Consider the following 21,852-nt stretch of genomic DNA (forward strand, 5'->3'; position numbering starts at 1 on the left):
CATATCCTTGTCGATATTTTCATACCCAATTCGAATAACTTTAATCCATTCTATTCTTCGTATTCATTGTATTTATTTGTATTTAATTGTATTTTTCTTTATCGCCAAGTAATTTCGGCGTATAATAATTCCAATATTTTCAATCTCAATATCTTCGACAATAATCCTTTTTTTTTCGCAAAGTGTTTAGCGTATCGGAGCTAAGCAGAATCAGGGGATTAATGAAGCTATACAAATGAGTTTTATCCGAGCCGAGTCAAGATAATGGAAAAATACCGGCTTTATTTATTCGCTTTTGCAATTTGCATGTTCGCAACGTTTCAATTAACGAGGTTAAAAAAATAATGTCACGTTTATTGCTCGGTAACGGGGAGCTGGCGTTTTCATTTAAGAATTTATGGGGGGGGGGGGAGGGGGAGGGGAGGAAGATGCGGAGGACGGCGTGTTTTAATCTTGGGCGACGATGAACGGTTTTAACCGGAAGTACAGGCTGAAGTGTCTCTCAACAATTTCAATGATATTACGCGGATCGTTATACGCACTTTCAGCCTCAACTTAACGGCGTTGTTAAATTCAGAAAATACCTTTAGTAGGTTGCCGCCGTGGCAGCTCGTTTATCTGGCTACCGATTATCCGGATTCTTGCTTTATCCAGCGGATTAAAACCGAGACAAACGTACGATGCTTTTGTACAATTTTAAATGTCAAAGGATCATTGCGCAATCCTTTATTTTCTGTTTCATTCGTTTTAAGCGATATTCTCTCTGTTTCCAATTTATCGTAGCTATAAGCTTTACGTCCACTACGTTTCTCAGTTGAACACACGTAAACGAAGAATCAAGCTTGTTCCATTAGCATTCTTTATCTATTCATTCATTATTCAGCGAAGAACGAAGGAGGCTGTTTAATCTGTTTCTTTACCCGTACGTTATTTCTGTTCTTTTTTTTTTTTTTTTTTTAACGCTAACGTTCCTTGCATTTGCGAGCATTGCGAAAGAAACTGAACGTAAGTTTCACGTGCTATGTACATGGCCAGCTATAGACTTTAAAACACATTTATGACGTAATAATAAACGAACGACAATAATCATTTATTTGAGAAAAAGTAACGCGTTAGTACCGTGATGTTTGGAAATAGTATCCAAACTTACTTATCTTTAATGTGACTGTAATTGAACCTACGAGTCCTTATCTTTACAACTTTTTACCGATTCGCCAGTAAAAATGATCGAACGTATAAACTTTATCGCTCGTCATATTTCTTTCGCCGTATCCATTAAATCGTATCCGTTAAAGCCCGGTTCTTGATATCAGGAAAATTGCATGATACGCAAGTTCTACGTTGATCGTATTACCGATCGTATTGCGTATTACTACTTGACATTGATAATTGTTATATACTCAAGGATTAAAATTAGAAATAAAATTACTATATATATATATAGTCTATTAGTATATATATTAGTAGTTAATTAGTATATATATACTCTAATATTAATTACTATATATATGTCTGATTATCATTAGAATTTTGGGTGCATAACAATTCTTCATTGGTATTAGCTATCGTTTTGCACAACAGAGATTATATTTACACGTATAAATATGACTTTTACAAAGCAAAGCAAAAATTTTGAATTTTCCCTCTTATTTGAAATACGTGTAACATCACGTTTGGTGGCAAAAATCGGAAGTTTTATGAACACGGAATTATGGCACTGCCTAAAAGACGGCAAAAGGTCATCGACAAAATTGGACAATACCTAATTGAATATTTGAAGTTATATTTTTAAGCAAAAATTTTGAATTTTCCCTCTTATTTGAAATACATGTAACATCACGTTTGGTGGCAAAAATCGAAAGTTTTATGAACACAGAATTATGGCACTGCCTGAAAGACGGCAAAAGGTCATCGACAAAATTGGACAATACCTAATTGAATATTTGAAGTTATATTTTTAAGCAAAAATTTTGAATTTTCCCTTTTATTTGAAATACATGTAACATCACGTTTGGTGGCAAAAATCGAAAGTTTTATGAACACAGAATTATGGCACTGCCTGAAAGACGGCAAAAGGTCATTGACAAAATTGGACAATACCTAATTGAATATTTGAAGTTATATTTTTAAGCAAAAATTTTGAATTTTCCCTCTTATTTGAAATACATGTAACATCACGTTTGGTGGCAAAAATCGAAAGTTTTATGAACACAGAATTATGGCACTGCCTGAAAGACGGCAAAAGGTCATCGATAAAATTGGACAATACCTAATTGAATATTTGAAGTTATATTTTTAAGCAAAAATTTTGAATTTTCCCTCTTATTTGAAATACATGTAACATCACGTTTGGTGGCAAAAATCGGAAGCTTTATGAACACAGAATTATGGCACTGCCTGAAAGATGGCAAAATTGGACAATACCTAATTGAATAAAGTTATATTTTTAAGCAAAAATTTTGAATTTTCCCTCTTATTTGAAATACATGTAACATCACGTTTGGTGGCAAAAATCGGAAGTTTTATGAACATGGAATTATGGCACTGCCTGAAAGATGGCAAAATTGGACAATACCTAATTGAATAAATTTAATTTTTAAGCAAACATTTTGAATTTTTCTTCTTATTTAAAATACGCAATCGTTTAGTTGCCAACCCAATATATCGCTATAGAGGGACGATCAGGCACATTTATGCAAATTCCTGTGAAGATAACGGAAAGATAAAACAGGGATTTGTTTTATCTATGGAATATTGTAACAGCTACTGGTATTTCGGCTGTTTTATATATTTTACGCGCGTGATGCGTTTTCTGCGAACTTTTCTACCTTGAAATTTCCCATAGACGCGTAAAAATGCGCAGCCTATTGCCGCGGCATATTGATATAATCCTAGAGGAGAATGTGAAATCAATGGACGTGGAAGCCGCCGATGTTCCAACGATAGAAAAATTTAATTAGCAAAGATCGGCGCAAAGAGGGGTGGTGGTAATGAAAGGGGGAATGCAAGGACAATGGCAAAAGAGATTACGGCAATCAGAAGTAGCGATGCAAGGACACCAAAAGGAGGACAAATTTCAATAAGGGAAAGGTGATAAAAAAAGAAAGAAAGGAATTTCCGCGATAAAACGAAAAGAAATGGAAACGTTTCAGTGATAAAAAAAAAATTCACTGCAAGGTATCAAAAATGAAAGAAACAGAGATATCGAAATTTCAGGCTAATAAAAGGGGGAAAGGAGTTCCGCAAGGACGCTGCGGATGGAATTGAAAGTGGCAAAGAGAGAAACAGCAGCGCGGTGATTCGAGGAAAGAAAATAGAAGAAGGTGATTAAAAATGCACATCGGCGGAAATATCAAAGGTACTTGGTGCATGTTCCAGCATAGAAAGAGAGGGAAACGTTGAAACGACTTTACATGAAAATAAAATTCCTATTCGTAGAATATTCAAGGATTTGACCAAGTATCAGGAAGAAATCAAAAAATAGCAATTTCGCATACGACGGATAAAAGTTGAATTAGAAACTCGGTGGATGTTATAACCTAGACACGTAAATAGCTGATAATGGCACTTAGTTTATATACGTACACGTGTACACGCTTTGCGTACAGTTACGTGCAGAAATTAGGTCTAATTCTAATGTAAGCGGGCGTAAACTATAAACGTAACGTGGGAAACTTTACAGCGGAAGCACGAAACCGGTGCATCGTAAGTTTGTATCTTCCTGCCGATCCGTTACAAACATGTCTAACTTGGCCCGTTGATAATTCAAAAAGTTGATAACCGATAGCCTGCGCTCCCATCAAGGTATAATATTACGTAGCGTTATGGTGCATCCGCAACGATGCTTCTGGTTCTCTCCCATCGACGAAGATAGAAAAAGAAGGATACAACGCTATTGCTTCCTTATCGGACGTTGCTTTCGTTTCTTTTTTTCCTTTTTTTTTTTTTTTTAATCGAGAGAAGAAACTAAATACGAAAGAGTAAAAAAATTGTGTAAGGTCGTTGGAATCGCAGTACTTTTTACGCGTTTTATCGCTTCTTATCTCTTTTACTCTTTAGTTCGTAACGCGAGGATAACAATGTTCGTATCGATGAAAATAAATAGCTGGATCGCTTCGTTTTTCCCTTTCGAGAAATATTAGAAGTTTGCGTGGAGCGAAGAAACGATCGCATCCGATACGAAATCACCGTCTTCGCGTGGAACGTTTGGAAATTGCTGTAAAAAGGATGAAAATTCAATTCTTCTTTCCCAATTTACGCTTGAACAGACGGCAGACATTCGAAAGAAAGCTACAAACAAAGTCTAAGGTCAAATCACAGTATCCTCTGAAGATAATTTGCAAACATTGAAACGAGTCGCATGACGTTCGTATGAGTCACGCTTGACATAGTCTTCGCCATCGTAAGAAACAATAATAAAAGAAAAAGGCAAAATAAAAGCGAAAACCGAGATGGTCAAAGACGAAACGGCAGACAACGACGAAACAATAACGTAAAAGGAGAGAAGAAATAAAAAGGAAACAAAAGAAGAGGAGAAGGGACAAAGTCCTCGGTTTTAGAGTTCATCGGGGATTAACTAACTTTTCGTCCTGTTTCTAGGGTAAACTAATTTCGAGGACGCGAAACGAGTCGCGCTGTTCATCATATAAACGCGAACTGTGCGACAGCACAACGGTCGAACCACGAATCCGAGGACAGTCTGTCCAGCTGCTTAACTGTAAACAGGCCGATTTAACCTGACCCAACCTATCCTACAAATCCTTATTAGAGCGACACTTGGCTAATTGCGTACCAGTTCTATTGTGCAAGAGGTCCGTACTGCGCGAAGTGCTCTCGAACTGTTACGAGGTTTAGATAAAGCGATAACGAATGGCTCGGAATACTGTTTGTCCTTTAATGAAAACTCCTGCTGTTTGGAAAACAGAGCCGTTACCATCGTTCCCTGGTGATCATAATTACGCGTTCACGGGCTCGTTTTACGTCTCGTGGAAGTGGAGCTATTTTTAACCGGGTCGTGCATAACGCGGTAAAGTCGAAGAACGAAACGATTTCATGGTAACGTTTTAATCATTCCGTTTCTCTGCGAATTCCTACGGCTACGCAAATATTCTTTGCCTTTGCCGGAACGTGAACTCTTAAGATTCTAACGGTTGGAAATTTTTACGGACGGCGAAATTCTTTGGATTACCAGCGCTTTCGCGCGGAATATTTGCAAATTATCTTTGCAAGAAATAACCTGGTTACCCAGATGATCTTGCATTTTGCCGAGTTTCTCTGCTCGATCGTTTCCAACTTATTGTTTTTACGCCTTTCAACGAAGATTGAACGACAAGTTGAAGGAACGCAAAACGAACAGGTAACACAGTTGTCACATACTTTTATTACAACTTTGATGAAATCACTTGGAGACGTTTCGTGCGGTACATTCGGAGAAATTTTTCGCGATAAATGTCCAAGTAGGTTCGCCAGCTACCGACAGTGTATATTGCGAGTTTGTTGTTTAAGTAAATTCGGTTATCGCGTTAAAAGCATTTTCGATCTGCTCGTCGCTTTACGAAGGAACAAAGTAGATTGGTTCGGTGATGATCAGACGCAACGATGATTTAGCTCCGTTGTATTATCAGGAGTACACTTAACGGAGGAAAGCGACAGCTAGAAAAATGGATACGGAAATTGCGACCGCAACAGCAACCAAAGATCGTGCTTTGAAAACTCGAGAAATTCGAGTTTCGTCTTACTTTCCGGTTAATTCAACGGCAACCAGGTCACCGGTTAACCGTGGCCTGTGAATCCGGCATTAAAATATGTACGGAGTTCAGTAAAACTCGACTGATTATGAAAAGAAATTTCCATTGTAAATTCTGTTTATCTTAACTTGCGAGTTATTCCACTTACGTTGCCTCGTTACGTTGGGACACAGGCTGCGGAGATTATCTCTCCTACGGTTCTCCTCGACCTTTCGTTTCTTTCATTCTCTGTGAGTCTTTTTCACAATCATCCCACGATATATAGACGTAACGAATAAATATGTATGAAAATTTCAACAATTTCCCCTTGACTTTTCATCGCGCCGATAACAACGATGTTTATTATATGACGAATACTTTTCGGTAAAATTCTTCTATTGAAATATACGGAGACTCGTTTCTCTTCGCAGATCTTTGTAGCGTCTTTTTAAGATACTTTGCAAATAATCAAGGCGAAAGCAACGATCGCGCTATCGATGAAAGTAGACATCGAGCATCGTTGCCTCTTTGCTCCGCGTTCCCTCGGTTTCTTCACGAGATATCTATCTGTTCCTTCGCAGACGATCGAACGTACAATTTATAATGAATTTTTTCAACGAAATTAATCGTAAATCCGATGTACAGCGAGGTTTCCAAGTTAACGAATGTAACATCGTTGGAAGAAGAAGAGCGAGGTGGAAGATTTCGCATGCCAACAGAGATAACTGTTACGAAATTCAAAAGTTTTGGAAATTTTCGTGGAAGGAAATTGGAAGGAAATGCAGAACGAATTTCTGAGAGGGAATTTTGGCCGACTGACACCGAGCAAGAAGTGCTAAATGTTTTTGCTCGTAGAGAGGCGAGTCGGCATGGAACAGTCGGTAACAAAGCTGTCATCAACCGAGCAAGTTGAAATCTTGGCATTTCGAGCCATTTTGAAGTTAACTCGTGTCACGAGCAGACTTTGTACTTTCATCTTCCTTGAGTTTAACATCTTGTGTAGTTGCACGGCCTGACTTACGGTATGGGCTTGCCCGTATATCTCGCTATAACTCCAGCCAGAGTCGAAAAGAGAGGGCAACACGAGAGACAGGCTATTTACCGAGCCGTCTATCGTCGGCAAATATTCGGAATATCCGGCTTCGATCGTTGAATTTCCGTGCTCTTGGGCTGCGATCTAAAGAAATCGAAAAACATTGCTGCTTGTTACTCGCAATAGTCTCCGCGTTGCGCGCAACATGTAACAGATTCAAAGAGGGAACTATAGTAGCAGCTTTGTGCCGGAAAATATCCGGTTGCGATTGTTGGATTTTCTTGCACAACGATTGCAAGAAACTAAGAAACGTTATCGCTTGTTACTTGCGACAGTGTCCGCGTTGTGTGTAAAATGCAACAGTCTCAAAGAGAGAACGACAGCAGTTTTGCGCCGGAAAATATTCCGCTCCGATCGTTGAATTTTCTTGCACAACGACTCTAAGAAACGCTATCGTTTGTTACTTGCAATAGTCTCCTCGTTGAATGTAAAATGCAACTGTTTGAAAGACAGAACGCAGAGAGGAGTTTTTCCCCGGGAAATATTCGGCTCCGATCGTTGAATTTTCTCGGAGAACGATTCACAGAAATTAAGAAACTGCTTTATTTGCCATAGTCATGTATAATAATATAACAGACGCAACGCAATGTAATATAATGTGAAAGATTCAAAGAGAGAAAGGAAGAGTTTCGTGCCGCAGATATCCGACTTCGAATCTTCTTGCAGAAGTATTGGAAGAAATTTAGAAATATTGCTGCTCGTTGCCTACAACTGTTTCCACGTTGGGTGCAAAATCTAATAGATTCAAAGGGAAGAAAGGAGGAGCCTCGTTTCGGAAAACGAGTTTCACGGAAACGAAATCTCGTCAAGGACAATTAGAAGGTGACGGAAGCGGAAAGGAGGAAACTGGAAGAACACCGATGGATGGAAGTTCACAGGGGACGAAGTCAGCAGTACCAATAACGCTTGCAGGGAGTCTCTAGTTGAAATTGAACGTCTCGCTGCCGAATGTGTCTTACATAAAGGGCCATGTGTATACGTGTGCGGTGTGCACCCGTGCATGCACCTACTTCTACTGGGTGATCTATTTGCTTTTAATGTTTCGTCTGGTTTCAGTATTGTCGTTAATAGAAATAGGAAATTCTTCGCGACCTTGGGTTTTAATATCGCGTACGAACGGATCCGAATGAATTACGATTTGATAACACAAACCTACGATTGCAACTACGCTCTCCTACAAAAATTTCAGGGTACCTTTCGTTAGTGAAATTTCGAAATTTTTTCTCAACTACGAACTGATCTGTGCAGCCTCCTCTAACCATTTGCTTACCAAGCAGCTCCGCTAAATAATTTTCCGTTGTGGCGGATGGCCAAGGCTTAGCAGGAGATCTATGTCTCCGATGTGCCAAATAATTGAAACACTGATCGATAGCTCGTCGACAACCTTCTTGGGCAGGAGAGGTTCGCTATGAACAAGCAAATAATCATGCCAAATATTTCTTCTTCGAACGATACAATGATAACTTTGTCTCGAGGATTTGTGGTATCCCCAGGTTCGCAGACCGCAGATTAAGAATCGCTGAATTGGCGTACGAAACACCACGGGGTATCGCTTAAAAAATATATCTTAAAATCTCGTAAGGAAAACGAGCGCGAGAAAAATTCTTCTCGCCATTACGTACACGCTGTTTGAAACAGCATAACTTTTTTCCTACCGAGAAATTTTTCCATGCAACACCAAGCGAAGCTGGATATTTAACTGTGCTGTTTCTCACGACTCACCCTATATATCCATATATGCGCGCATATACGCGGCCCAGTATATTTCTTCGAATTTTGGTGTTCGTCCAAATTGGATCTCGCGTATTTAGTGGAACGACCATGGTTCCGGAAGGAATTCGTAGGTACACGGCGTGCACCTACACGCAGATAACGGCTGTACGTACATCTAGAATGGGGCTACAATAACCGCGAAAACGAATGGCGATGCTGGTGTTTTCTTCTTGCCAGCGTCGCCTCCTTCTTCTTCTCCTTTTTCTTCCTTCGAGGCACCCAGCCGAGTGCTTTCGACCGACCATCTTTTCCGCTGGTGATCTCTGCCCAGCCACAAAGTAATTCCGAGTTATTCGGTGTATTCCATCGAATTACGCCTTCGCCACACTTTCTTGTAATAATCCGGTCGAATCGCTTTTGTTGCTGGAACGTCAGCCAAGTAATTTCCGAAGGAACGGGGCGGCAAGAAAAAGGGATGGGCGGGCGACGTTGACGAAGGTCTACGGGATGGAGAGGCTGTTATCGCGAATACCATTCAACGGTGCAAATGATTATGTTTCCGTGGATCCATCTGTTCCAGAATTGAGTTTGTAGAATTTCTTTTTCAACCTGTTTGCCGAGTTTATCGGTCGCTCCGAGCACAATCGCGTTTATTATTCGAATATAATATATATTTTTAAATTGCGCCACTATTTGGTTCGGTTTGTTCCAGGACGAGGTTTATCGAGTTAGGGGAATCGTCTATGGTGTTTTTCTTAACAGTATCCTTAGCAGGTCCGGTCAAACGACCGGTTTCGAAGTTTAATTTAAAGTTGTACATTCGTTGTCCGTCTAACTTTGTGTAAATTTTTCTATCAACAAAAATTGAGAAATTGATTAGTCGGATAATACAATAGAACGAGTTAGCGTTAAACGTAACAGCATATCGAAGTTGCACTTTCACTTGGTTCGATCTGTGTCTTGACAGATTTTCACAAAATCTTTTCTCGTACTTCCCTGGGTTCGAATGGTTTTTTATAAAATACCCGAATGAAAGTTTAGCTTCCATTCGTTGATATAATTTCCATACTTGTCTATGCGTATTTACAAGGCATATAATATCGAACATATATTATACACCACCTTGTAAATATATATCAAGAGGATAAATAAATATATGCCAAGGTATATAACAATCGTGGTACGTCTATTGTTAAATTATGTCGTGTACTTAAAACACATCTACAATTTTCCTCTCCCAATTAACCTGCGACTTGATGCATCCGCCGTGAAATACCTAAGTTTAGGCTTAGGCTTACGGAGCATCATGTTCTTTGGTGTACCAAGTCTCGCAACCTGATTCTACGATCCAAAGACCAAGCACAAAGGGAAAATGTATTCATAGAGGAGGTTCGGTATGATCACGCGAATGCTGAAAAGGCGGTTGTCATAGCGTTAAGTTGATTCGTGCGATATTGGAAACCGATGGGAAAAAATTTATTTGCACGTTTCTTTGTACGGCCGACCTAATTCTACGTCCAATTCGCGATACGAGAAGAAGAGGGAGGAGACGATGGAACAGAGTTGCATCGCAGGTCACCGATACTTGGTTATTTGTTCACTCTTCGCTGCATGTGTTCCGACTATGAATTATTTTTCCTTTTCGAAAATAAAATCCTTTGACGGCAATCTTTGTCCCTTTTCAAAGCTTATCGGACGCGCCGACTAATCAACTGATATTATTCTTCGTATCCTTTATGCGATCGGCTCTCCTCTTCGATTTCTATCGAGTTTATCAGCCATTCGTTTCCACCTACGATTGGTATTTTTAAATTAATTCGCTTCTCTTTGGCCAATTGCTAAACGCCGGATTAATCATCAGCCGTGAAAACGATTGTTGTACGAATAAAAGAGATTATTCGATCGTTCGATGATATCGGTCTTTCTTTTTTTCTTTCGAGTCGTGGCAGAAATAACCGTAGTCGGGCTAAAAGCTCGCGATATGCCTTCAAAGATTCAGACTCGGCATCTTTCGCGGTGGCACTCGCCGTATCATAAAACTCGGGCCCACTTCACCCTGGAGACCCTCGTTTAACTTTCCATAGACCCGCTGAGCAATTCGAACTTAATAAAGAACGTAACAACTTTTGGCTCGGCTTGAAAGTGATAGTGGATGACTACAGTGGTAGTACAGAGATAAAAGAAAAAGAAAGAAAAGAAAGAGAAAGGATGGGATCGGGATAGATAAAATTATATCCACTAGCTGAACTATGTTATCCTGTTTAGTCGAAATATTCCACTTTAGTTTGGAAACTGTAGAAAATTGAAGTTTTATCGTTGTTTCTCTTTGCTTCATCTTTATTTTTTGGTCATTGAAAATCGCACGGTATGGGGAATTAATGGTACAGAAGCGAAACACGCCGAGGCCGAGTTAGCTTTGAGCCACGTTGGCGAAATTGCATTGTCGTTTGCAAGGTTAGAAGACGATAAATTCCTGGCGAGCTTGTTGCTGCTTCTTTCTTTCACGTCCGGTGAGAAGCAGCGTCGAGGAAAAATGGCTTCTTGCCTGTAACATGACGTAAAAGAGCAACTTAATCTCATAATATCCGCGACGGACCTGGCCAGGGAATTAATCTTGTAAGTAATTAGCAACCCTCGAGGCGAAACGGCCAATGAAACCGCCTCTGAACAGATTATCAATAAATGTGGGATCCGATTGTTCATGAAAAATCCCCAAGTTCAACGTGAAATGGAACGCGCAAATTGCTCCGCTTTGATCGTGTTTTCCACTCGGTTAATTTTTCACATCTTTTTTCATCCATCCAAATTGAAGTACACGGCCCCTCGATGCCAAAGATTATCATTTTCGTTAAATGGAATAGTTGCTGAAAATATCTCGGATATCGTATGAATATCTCGTTGCCAGGATCATTTTAGGATTAGAATTATTTGAAACGATCTTTTGGATTTTTTTCCCCCCATTAATATATCGTAAGTTGATATCGTTAAAATTTGAGAAATAATATATTATATTAATCTACATTTATATCGTATTAATGGACGATTAATATTCGTCGTATACGTAGCTATATATCAAGAGTTGAAAGTTCACCAAGCTTTCGTGTCAATTTTCGTGAGATTATATTTATCAGATACGCACGTAGCAATTTATATTTAGTGTTTTAATTTGTTCGTTATTAAACGTATTTTATCTGTGATGAATAAGTAAATTGATCTCATTAAACGTTCCTGCTACAGGGTTGCATAATTCGACATGAATTGATTTTCAAACCTATGTAGAGTAGCTGGCAAAAATATTTGCATATTTATTATAGAAAGTTGTCATGTTGAAAATTATATGAAAATAGCAGGAAGCTTGCTATCGAGATTAGTCGATCTTCTTTCGGTTCTACTCTGCTGCAACGTTTCTCAAGTTTTCTCATTTTTTATCCGATCAGAAGAAAGTTTCCTTCTCTTATCGGCGTGTTTGCATACAGCAAGCGTATCTCTATTTCGATGTTTCTTTTTCGGTCGCACTGTCGCGTTCAATTTGGCGAGATCAGCGCGCGGAAACTCGTTTGCATTAAATCGGATCGAATCGAGCCGATAACATTTTGATTGAACGATTCGCGTGTAAACGAATCAAATTGAAACGGCGCGGCGAACTTGAAGCAGCAGCATAATCCGTCGCGAATAGAAGCAAATTTGGCATAAAGAATTTCATGAAGGTCCATCTGTATGCCGTATTGTTCCATCCGTTTGAATTCTTCGCAACAGCCAGCCATTAGCTCGCCTCTAATTACGTTCGTAAACTGAACCAACGTTCCAATGTCTTTAATTCGACAACGAATCCGTAAATTTATATATTTCAGCCGGAAAATGCAGATTTGAAAAATACGAAAAGGTAGGATACCTTGAAGCTTCGAATTTAAAAGTTCACATTTGAAATTTAAACGACAAGTTCGTTAAAATTTAATAACATTTTTTCTTCTCCTCGTCTCTCTGTCGTCGGCGGACGAATATTTCGTTCGTTCTAACTAATCGACGCTTGTATTTCGCACTATCCGCGAGATACGTTTCATGGACAGCGGGCAGATTCATGGTTGCGAGAAATATCATGTTTTACCATGTTGAAGTCGTAGCCTGTTCATCGGAACGCAGGAGACCGGGTCATACGTTGCCGCGGATCGAATCGTACGAAATCAAACGAAAAGCTACTGGAATATTTTTTTACGTTCGAAGATAGCCACGAGCGTACGTTGCGCGTCCTCGTTGAAAATTTCAACGTCGATAACCACTTTAATTAGCAGAGACGGCAGAGCGGACGAAATAAATTCACGATAATAAAGTTAATTAACGAATTTTCCCCGTTCGAAAAATATGCTGCATTAAATTAGCGTAGATTCAAGATAGCAACTATCTTTGAAGATCGTTCTTGGTACGCGTGTACGTCTGTAATCGTGTTACGATCGACAGAAGAGAGAACGCTACGCGAGAGGGAATAAAATTTGTCCGTACCGTGCGTTATTTTGGATACAATAAAATTTGGAAAATTGTTTAGTCCAGGCGAATTTGGTTAATTGTCGAGTAGGTGCGAGCAAACAACCAGCGAAAGGTGCAAAATGTCGAAAGTAGTAAAAAGGAAATGTAGAATAACATTTTTTTCGCTCGAAGCCTATTTTTCAAGGAAATTGAGTTTTCCCAATTTATTTTGAACGAATTTTCAAATTGTGTTCTACGATTTTTACTGATTTTACCACGTAGATTGATTAAATAAATCGTTAGATTTAATTAACTAAATTAAACGTATTCGAGTACGTTTCACAAATCCTCGAACTCTGTTCTGTCGAGAACGAAGCGTCATACGGTAAGATGTTCGCTTATATTTTCGACGTATTTTTCCACGTGAAATTGCCCACGCTGTCGATCGTTGCACGATTTCAGACACCCTGTGTGTTACTTCTCTTTACGGGGAGGAAAAAATTTCTGTTTGCGTATGAAACGATCGAGGAAACGTTTGAGATCGGGGATGGTCCCGTTTCGACTCGATTTATTCGATTTTGTTAAGCGTAAACAGGGCCCTACGATCGCCTCATAAAGCTATTTTGCCTGTGCAAAATACTCGTGTCGTCCGATCCTTTGCTATCTCGCTTCATTTCAAGTTCGTTCGACTCGATTACACCCGTTATTTTAATGTAGGAAAAAGGAAAAGTATAATTCCTCTCTCGTTTCAGTTTCCTGTTCAATTCGATTCTGTTAACAAGCGTAGGAATATTCGAAAAGCTCGTACCGTTTTTTACTATACATTTGCACATAATAGCGAAACGTTGGAGCGGTACTGCTATTATTTCGCTCACTATAGGAATCTAAGAACAAACGTTCAAAATTCGTGGAGATTTTCTTCAGCGACGATGCTGAATCGATGTATCATCGATACGCGAAATAGGAATTGTCACGTATCGTAGAAATTTATTATCAGAATGCTAGTTATCAGAAAATATTCTTCGCTGTGTTGAAAGCTAAGACTCGTTTAAGGTACGTAGAAGAGAAACGAAATACTCTGGAAGATCGTGAAAGCTATTCGAAAAGAGCTCGTTACCGAAGGAGACGAAAAATTATTTAACAAAAGGCGGGGAAATTAAGAGATTCTAGTTAAATCCCTATGGAATTTTCGCTATGAATTTCCCCGAACAACCTAATACACACTTTCCTCCTTTATATCTTCTATAATCTAAATGGAATTTCGAAAAATGAAATGGCCAGGCAGAGTGAAAAGGGCAGAGCAGAAGTTTGAAAAGCGCATCCTTTCACGGCAGCTTCGTTGCAGGCAAAATAGCAGAGTCGCAAAGTCGAAATTTCTCGCATAATTATTACACAGCCGCGCGAGTCCCCTATGTTTCTAGTTATTTCAAACAGTTACCTTCACCACGTTACCTTTCAACGCCGATGATGTCGCGAAAAAGTGCATTTCGCGATTACTTATTCATATTTAACAACTTGCATAGGAAATTTTTCAACCGTGAAACGTTGGTCCGCGACCAGTGCATTAACAATATGTACCAAGCTATTAACATGTATTACGCTGCGCGCGTACGTGTTTGTACAGAGCGCTTGTGTAACGATATGCAAGCGGTTGTTAATAGTTGTCGGATTTATCGTGGGTAAAACTGTTGTCATTGAAGGAGCTTTTAAACGCGTTTGTTAAAAGCGGTACAAGCGGTAACAGTTTAGTTGCAAATACTCGGTGTATAACGTTCGCCGAAATCGTGCAGCCAGATTCGTTTGAAACATTCATTCCTGCGAAACGTGGCTGAAAAGTGGCAATCACGTAGCTTTTTACCCTATTGAAATATTTCTGTAAGTTGCTGAAAGGTCTCCATGTGTTTTTCTTTTTTTTCTCTCTTTCTTTTCACCTCCTTCTTCCTCCTCTTTTCCTCTCCATTTCTTCTGCTGGTTACGTTCGCCGTTACCCGCGTCCGTAATTTTCACGAAAAGCGGTGCCACGGTGATAAAACGTCTGGCGAAAAATACTTGACCGCGCGTGCACCGCGAATACTTGGGCTCTCATCGGCTTGAAACCTGGCGCGACATATCAAACAGAGAGGAAAAATTGCGAATCGTGTTGATTCGCGAGAACCGGGTTTTTTCAGGCCGAGTAGTTTTGCCGAGCGCGAAACAATGCAAAGTCTATTTGCCGGCGGGACATCCGATAAAGTAATTTCGTTATCTTGTGTTTGAATTCATGCTCTCGAAACGGAGAACTTTGCCGGGAAAGAGTAAACAGCAGTGTCTTGACTGCTCGAGAATATTAATTACGTCGCACATTTTACTCTCGAACAGACAAGCTGCGACGCGATAAAGATGATAAAATTGAAGCCATACACAGAGTGATCGATGAAAATATTCGTACGCTCTGTGTCGTACGTTTTTAATCAGTTTCGATGTTAATTCGTATTTCTAGCTTGCCGATAATGTTTGTATTAGATATTGTATCGATTATCTGAAATTTCCTATACGTTACGCGTGTTCAGTGTTAAGAAGATTTATAGTAAAAATATGAAAACCTCGTTATCGGTCATTGGCAATGAGAATGCTCGTATGATTATTATCTTACACGAGTTTCATTGTTCCGTTTAAAAAGCGTTACGAAAGTTTCTGCAAACGTAAACGTATCGTGTATGGAAGCTTAGAGATATCCATTCTATCCTGGACAAGCTTTCATTCCATATTAATTAGAATCAGTTTAACAGAAACTCTAAAAAATGCAGATTAAACAACAACTCTGTTGCAAGAATTCTACAAGCGACAATTCATATCAACCTGCAACGAACGAAACAAGTTAATCATTGAGAATGTGCATTGTACGATGTGCACGTTACTTGGACTAAATACACGCTGTTTCAAAGGAACTACGCGCAGTTGAACTTTTACTGGGAAAAACGTTTCTTGCGCACCAGCGTAATATACGTAATATCTCATTGGAGATTGTTTTTATTCCCGTTGGGGAAACGTTGTTCCTCGAACAGAAAATTACAACGCGGCTACTTATTACGTTTCTCCACTTTTTAACAGCGTTGGTCCATACATTTCCTTAATCTACGCGCGAAATAAAAATTCCACTTACCGCGTGCGCGTCGCAGCTCATTTGGAGTAGCTACAATTTCCGCGCGATTTAACGTTTCATTATACATTTTAATTGCGCGTTTCACCGGCGTTTGCATCGCCGCCATTGTCACGTGCGTGGCCGATGCCTCGTGAAAACAGGACCTTCTATCGGCAGAAATGTAGCAACAATGGCAACCGCATGGGCAAACGCACTCGCTGCGAAAATGGAACAATGATCCGTGAAACGTTGGGCCGGAACTGGTCTGTAACGTCCATTCTACCAGCTCTGCTACGATTTCGGGTCGCCGTGCTAAATTCATGGGGCGAAATCGACAAGATTCGACCAGAGCAGTTGCATGTTCCATATGGGATATTCAGGCGCGATGATTTTGGCGCCAAGAAATTTAACGATACGCAGCGTGGTGTGCGTTGTACAAAAATTATAATAACGATTATTCGATGTTATAATAAGCCTGTAATTAACTACGTGATCTAATTACAAATAGCATTTTGTAAAATCAGCTTGCTCGTTCGTTACAACCATTACACGTTCTTGTTCGTTGATTTTTGTTGAGCAGTGTTTGTTGCTCTTTAAATATGGGGAATCTGAGAATCTCGTCATTTAAAACGCACGACCAAACATTCTCTGTTGTGTCTCTGCAATTTAAAAAATATGGTTGAAACCCACCTGTGATTATAATTCTTCTATGTCAGAAAGTTATTATATCGCATTGCTGTATAATGTATTTCTACTATAAACTGCTACACTGAACACTCTTTATTTTCTAGTAAAATCAAGATTTTAGTTTAACGAAAGTACATGAAAATCTAATCGCAAATAGTATTTTGCAACATCAGCTTGCTCGTTCGTTACAACCATTACACATTTTTGTTCATTGATTCTTGTTGAACAGTGTTTGTTGCTTCTTAAATATGGAGCATCTGAGAATCTCGTCATTTAAACCACACGACCAAACATTCTCTGTAGCAATTTAAAAAATATGGTTGAAACCAACCTGTGATTATAATTCTTCTATGTCAGAAAGTTATTATATCGCATTGCTGTATAATGTATTTCTACTACAAACTGCTACACTGGATGCTGTTTATTTTTTTAATCAAATCCATTCGTAATTGCGACTTGGTTGAAAAATGGATTTCTGATCACATTTATCTCAGGAAAATGTTAAAACCCCATTTTCAGTAAATGTCAGCACCATATCCGGCGAAACAGTAGAGAAAATAAACGATTTCTGCATGTCACTTACGAAATGACGGAAAGATCATCCTCGGCATTAGCGTTGTTTACTTGAATATTACCGTATGTGTCTAGAAAATACAGTAAGCACTCGAGATACTTGAACCGAGCTAGAGAGTAGAGAAAATATTAACAAAGATTTGATAAACAGAATTTTACTCGCGTTGGAGCCCGCGATATCGAGTTTCAGGAAAACTGCATATTATATGTCCCGAATAAATGCCGCGCTGTGAAACGCGAAAACGCGAAGACGCGAGACATTGGTTTGCGAACGTGACCAGCGAATTTTGATTTTGGTGTCAAATCGAAATCGAGATTTTTCTCCTCATTTAAATGTGGTTCAGTTAAATGTGCGTAAAAGGCACTGTGTGGCTTGAAATCTTCTTCTTCAACACCTTTGAATCTTTGGGTACCTGAGTTCGCGAGAACTCGAAGCACCAAGTACCTGAGTTCTTTGGTACTCGAACGTCAGATATTCGAGTTACCAACGTTATTGCGGCTCTCGAATTTCTAGATTTCTCTTTGATATTTCGCTCATTTCTTCAAATATATCGTAACACTAGAAAAATGCAGTTGGATAGAAAATAAGTACCGAGTACCTGGAACATCGGACTCGAATTCTTTAGATACCTAAATTCCTGTATTTAATTGTACCTGAAGGTATCTAACTCTTCGTGTAATTTTATTCTTACCTACCTATCTATATCGTTAAATATTAAATTCCAACATATTCAAAACCTCAGATACCTGAGTTCTCATACCATGAATTCTTAGGGTTGAAATTTTTAATATCCCTAGGTATCTCTAAACAGAAATTTCCAACCAAAACTGTCACGCCACGTTTCGTTCTACGAGCTGTGCTGCAATTTCGTATAAAATTATTGCAAATGCAAGTAAAATCACGCGAGTAAATCGACGAGACTAAACCAGCGCAGTTGCTCGTTGCACATGGTGAAACTTCTCCTTTCTACGGGATCTAAGCGCGACGATTTGCCGCGGCGAAGAAAACCGAGTACGGCCGAACTCTGTCGAACTGGCACTCGCGTGAGAAAGACTGAGAAGGAAGGAGTCGCGCGACGTACGGACGTGCGATCGTACGCGCGTGTTCGATTGCCAGATTTTTCCTTCCGAAGCAACCGATCTCCATCGATATCCATTCAGTGAATCCTATTTAAGTGATACGAGAGGGCTGTATCGAGTTGGATAAACCAGGGACACATCGAACCGCTTAGATGCCGTTTCCAGTTCGTTACCTCCGACACGTGAGCGTTCACTTTTTCTTACTTTCTACGAAAATGCCGCGTTATTCTTTAGCTGTCAGTCAAATGCACCTTTTCTTACCGATACGAGGCTAGTTCCGTGTTGTTCGATCGACTTAATGGAACGAGGTTATTTGCGTTCTTCTGCATGTACGAGATACTTATTTGCAAATCGGTCAACTCTACGAAACAGAAAGCAGAGAAAATTGATGACACTATGCGAGACAAGCGTCAAAGTACTTTGACGTTAAAATTTAAAAAATCTCGTTCGTCTGATTTTGTCGGACTTTTTACAAACGTTTACAGAGAAAAGTAGGCATTTCGCTTATAGATCGGTTAACGATTTCGTAAGTCAGGCATTTTTCATCGGGCCGCTATCTGGCCTAATTAAGCGAGCGTAATTTAAAACGATTTTCACCCAGATGCTCGTGTATATTAGCGAATACGGGACGATTGTTTAATTCTAGGGAGGTTCCTGGGAATTTTATCGCGTCATTAGAATGGTAGTTGCACGCGTTATAATTTCGTGGAGAATTTCGCGATTGCTTTCGTATGCCAGGGAATTTCGTATCGCGTCGTCGTAGCGCACGCGCGGTCGCTTACTTTTTTCGCCAAATGAATCAGACAGCCATAAGCAACGAGACAGGAGAAATTGTATATTGATATATCACAAGTAAACGATATACGTATTTCTTCTCGAAGCACATAAATTATAGCTCGTTTCTGTAAGTCGAATATTATTGGTTTCACTTAGGTTTTCAACCCGTTAGGAATGTCGAAGTTACACAGGCAAGTTCGTCGTGCGAAGTTGGTGTTGAAAATTCCCTTTTTCTTTTCTTTTTGTCTTTTAAGTTTACCGACGACGAATCGCGAATAAAAGCAATTCGATGTTACGCGCAATGTCGATGAGAGTTGTCTAGCGTTGCAGAAATTATTGGACGAATCATTTGAGAAGGCAGTCGTGAGATGCGAAGCTGTAAACAGTAAAAAATCACTTTGATCTTGCTCGAACTTTGTTTGAGTACGAATACGTTTCGCCAAACGATTCGGATTGCTTTCGCATCCTTTTTTCTTTCTTTCTTTTTTTTTTTTTTTTTTTTAGAACGACGATCGTTATTGAGTATCGATTCGTCGTACTAAAACCCTTTACTCATTCCCAGTCGGCGTAAACATCCGGTATTTTCAATTTTCTATTTCGTTTCTCGTTACTGCTTATTAATATTTTATAATTCCTCGTTAATCGAGAAGCTCACGATAAATCGGCAACCTCGCCGAATTTTTCAATCTCGTAAACAACAATACATTTCATTAGTCAGAAGTTAAATTCGTAACGTGGCCTTTTTAGTCTCGTTATTGATTACAGTATCTTTATTTTCATCCGTACCGAGAGTATTATTGGCGATACCAAAGTATTATTTTGTTTACTTTCGGAGAAAGATCAACGTGGACGAGGATTACTTTCGTTACGAGCTGTTCAATTTTTAATAATACTACAGTACGTGCTATCTCACGGATCGATCCGTTGTCATTTCCTTATTCCATGTAAGAATCGCGTAATTTTATCCTGTAACAGCTACCACGAGCTTAAATTACTCTCTAACTACTGTGCGCTTCAAGTGACGTCAAAAGCCGCAGGACAGAGCTATGTATATTCCGTGAAACAGCGGCTTCAACCTCTTAGATTAATTAGGTAGCTTAATTTTTCATTTCACGCGAAATCTCGTCCAATTTGCGCGAGTTATTCGAAAGTTGAACGGGCGAAGAGATAAAATCGCCGGAGGATTTAAAATCCTTTGAAATAATCGGCAGCTTAAGTTCTCCGCGTTATTCGGAATTTCATTTAGCTTGTTAGGATCATTTTCGATTAATATACCTGCGAAACTTTATATCCACGATCCTTATCTGTCCACTGTTTGTTCCTTTAATGATTAACGATCGATCCTTTCCTTTAATTAGAAACCTCGAAACTCTGGTAAACGCGTGTATAAAGCAATGTACGGAACCGTCTACGAGTATTTGAACGTTCAAAACTTTACATTATACCGTTTCGCGTTAACTACCGTTGCTATCGATATCTGCTAGCCGTATATGTTTGCCATTAATAACGTCAGAAGTGAAAATTGGATGAAAGAATTCCGCTCGAAATACATTTTACATTATTTGCAATGATACACACGTGTTCATATTTGATCGATTTGTAGTAACAGTATACGTGAATCTTATCAAACTATACAAATAAACGACGAAAGAGTAATTACGAGCAACAGTAATCACCCTTTTGGCAACAATCTACCTGAGGCTAGAAACCTAAATTAAAAAACCTATCGATAATATATTTTATTACTTGCCATATATATATATATATATATATCGCTATATGCAAGTTGCAATTTAAATATCACCGATTATATTAACACCGGAAGTTTCCGTCTTAATCTTTTCTGTAATCGTCTTATCATGTTCGTTCGTAACATCGTCAGTGAAACTTGAAATTTTTGTCAACCATAACATACACTCGATATGTAAAAGCTTGCTATGGCAAGTGTTGTAACGCTTTCGTGGGCCACTGTACGCACACGTCCGGTTAATAAATAATTGCTCGATCAGCCAGTGCTTTTCATACCCTTGACACCGAATCCGGTAAAACGATTACATGGAAACAAGCCGTAAACGCGAACGAGGGGGAAAATACATGTTACGTGAAACATTCGCATTCCTGCGAGACCGCGTTGCAAACTCAATTGATAATGACGCCACGGGATACGCGTCTCCGGATAGGCAACGGTTTTCACGCTGTTCGCAATTCGATTTTCCGATTCTATGAGAAAAGAAAACATCGCGGAACCCTCGTGTGTCTCGTTTGCATGTAACATCGAAGCTTATCGAACGAAAAGTTGCAGCATTTCGTGCATCGTTCCCGTTTTGAAATTGGTTTGGTTTGCGAATCTACGCAATTACATATCGAGTTGCGTTGCTTTCGCTAAACGCTGGAATATCGGTTTTTCGTGAAATTGCCGCCGGTGCTCCGATTGTCCGAAATTAGAGTCGAACGAAGAAGCTGTACAGCTAATCATACGGAATAATGCGATGTACAAAGCGAATTATCGAAACCAAAATATGTAACGATGTTGTGGATCGAGTTCGGTTAATTACAGGCCGATATTTATGATAGGTACTTTGGCTGGCCAGATACATTTTCGAAAAACGGGTATTATATCT

The 21,852-nt window shown here is 39.4% G+C and overlaps 1 protein-coding gene across 5 annotated transcripts in view; it reads left to right on the forward strand.

The window, feature by feature from the left end:
* The window catches only part of LOC100646982 (venom dipeptidyl peptidase 4), a 300,060-nt gene that overhangs the window by 4,172 nt on the left and 274,036 nt on the right, over window positions 1-21,852 (forward strand). The window contains exon 1 of one of the 5 annotated variants that reach the window (XM_012311196.3): window positions 18,480-18,636. The exons of the other annotated variants lie outside the window; for them this stretch is intronic. Within the exon in view, the coding sequence (XP_012166586.2) occupies window positions 18,607-18,636 (30 nt within the window). The 5' untranslated portion in view covers window positions 18,480-18,606. Of the gene's footprint in view, window positions 1-18,479; window positions 18,637-21,852 lie in introns of those variants that run through there. 5 annotated transcript variants of the gene reach the window in all.

This window comes from Bombus terrestris, chromosome 8 (assembly GCF_910591885.1).
Source record: "Bombus terrestris chromosome 8, iyBomTerr1.2, whole genome shotgun sequence".
In the NCBI taxonomy this organism is placed as follows: domain Eukaryota; kingdom Metazoa; phylum Arthropoda; class Insecta; order Hymenoptera; family Apidae; genus Bombus; species Bombus terrestris.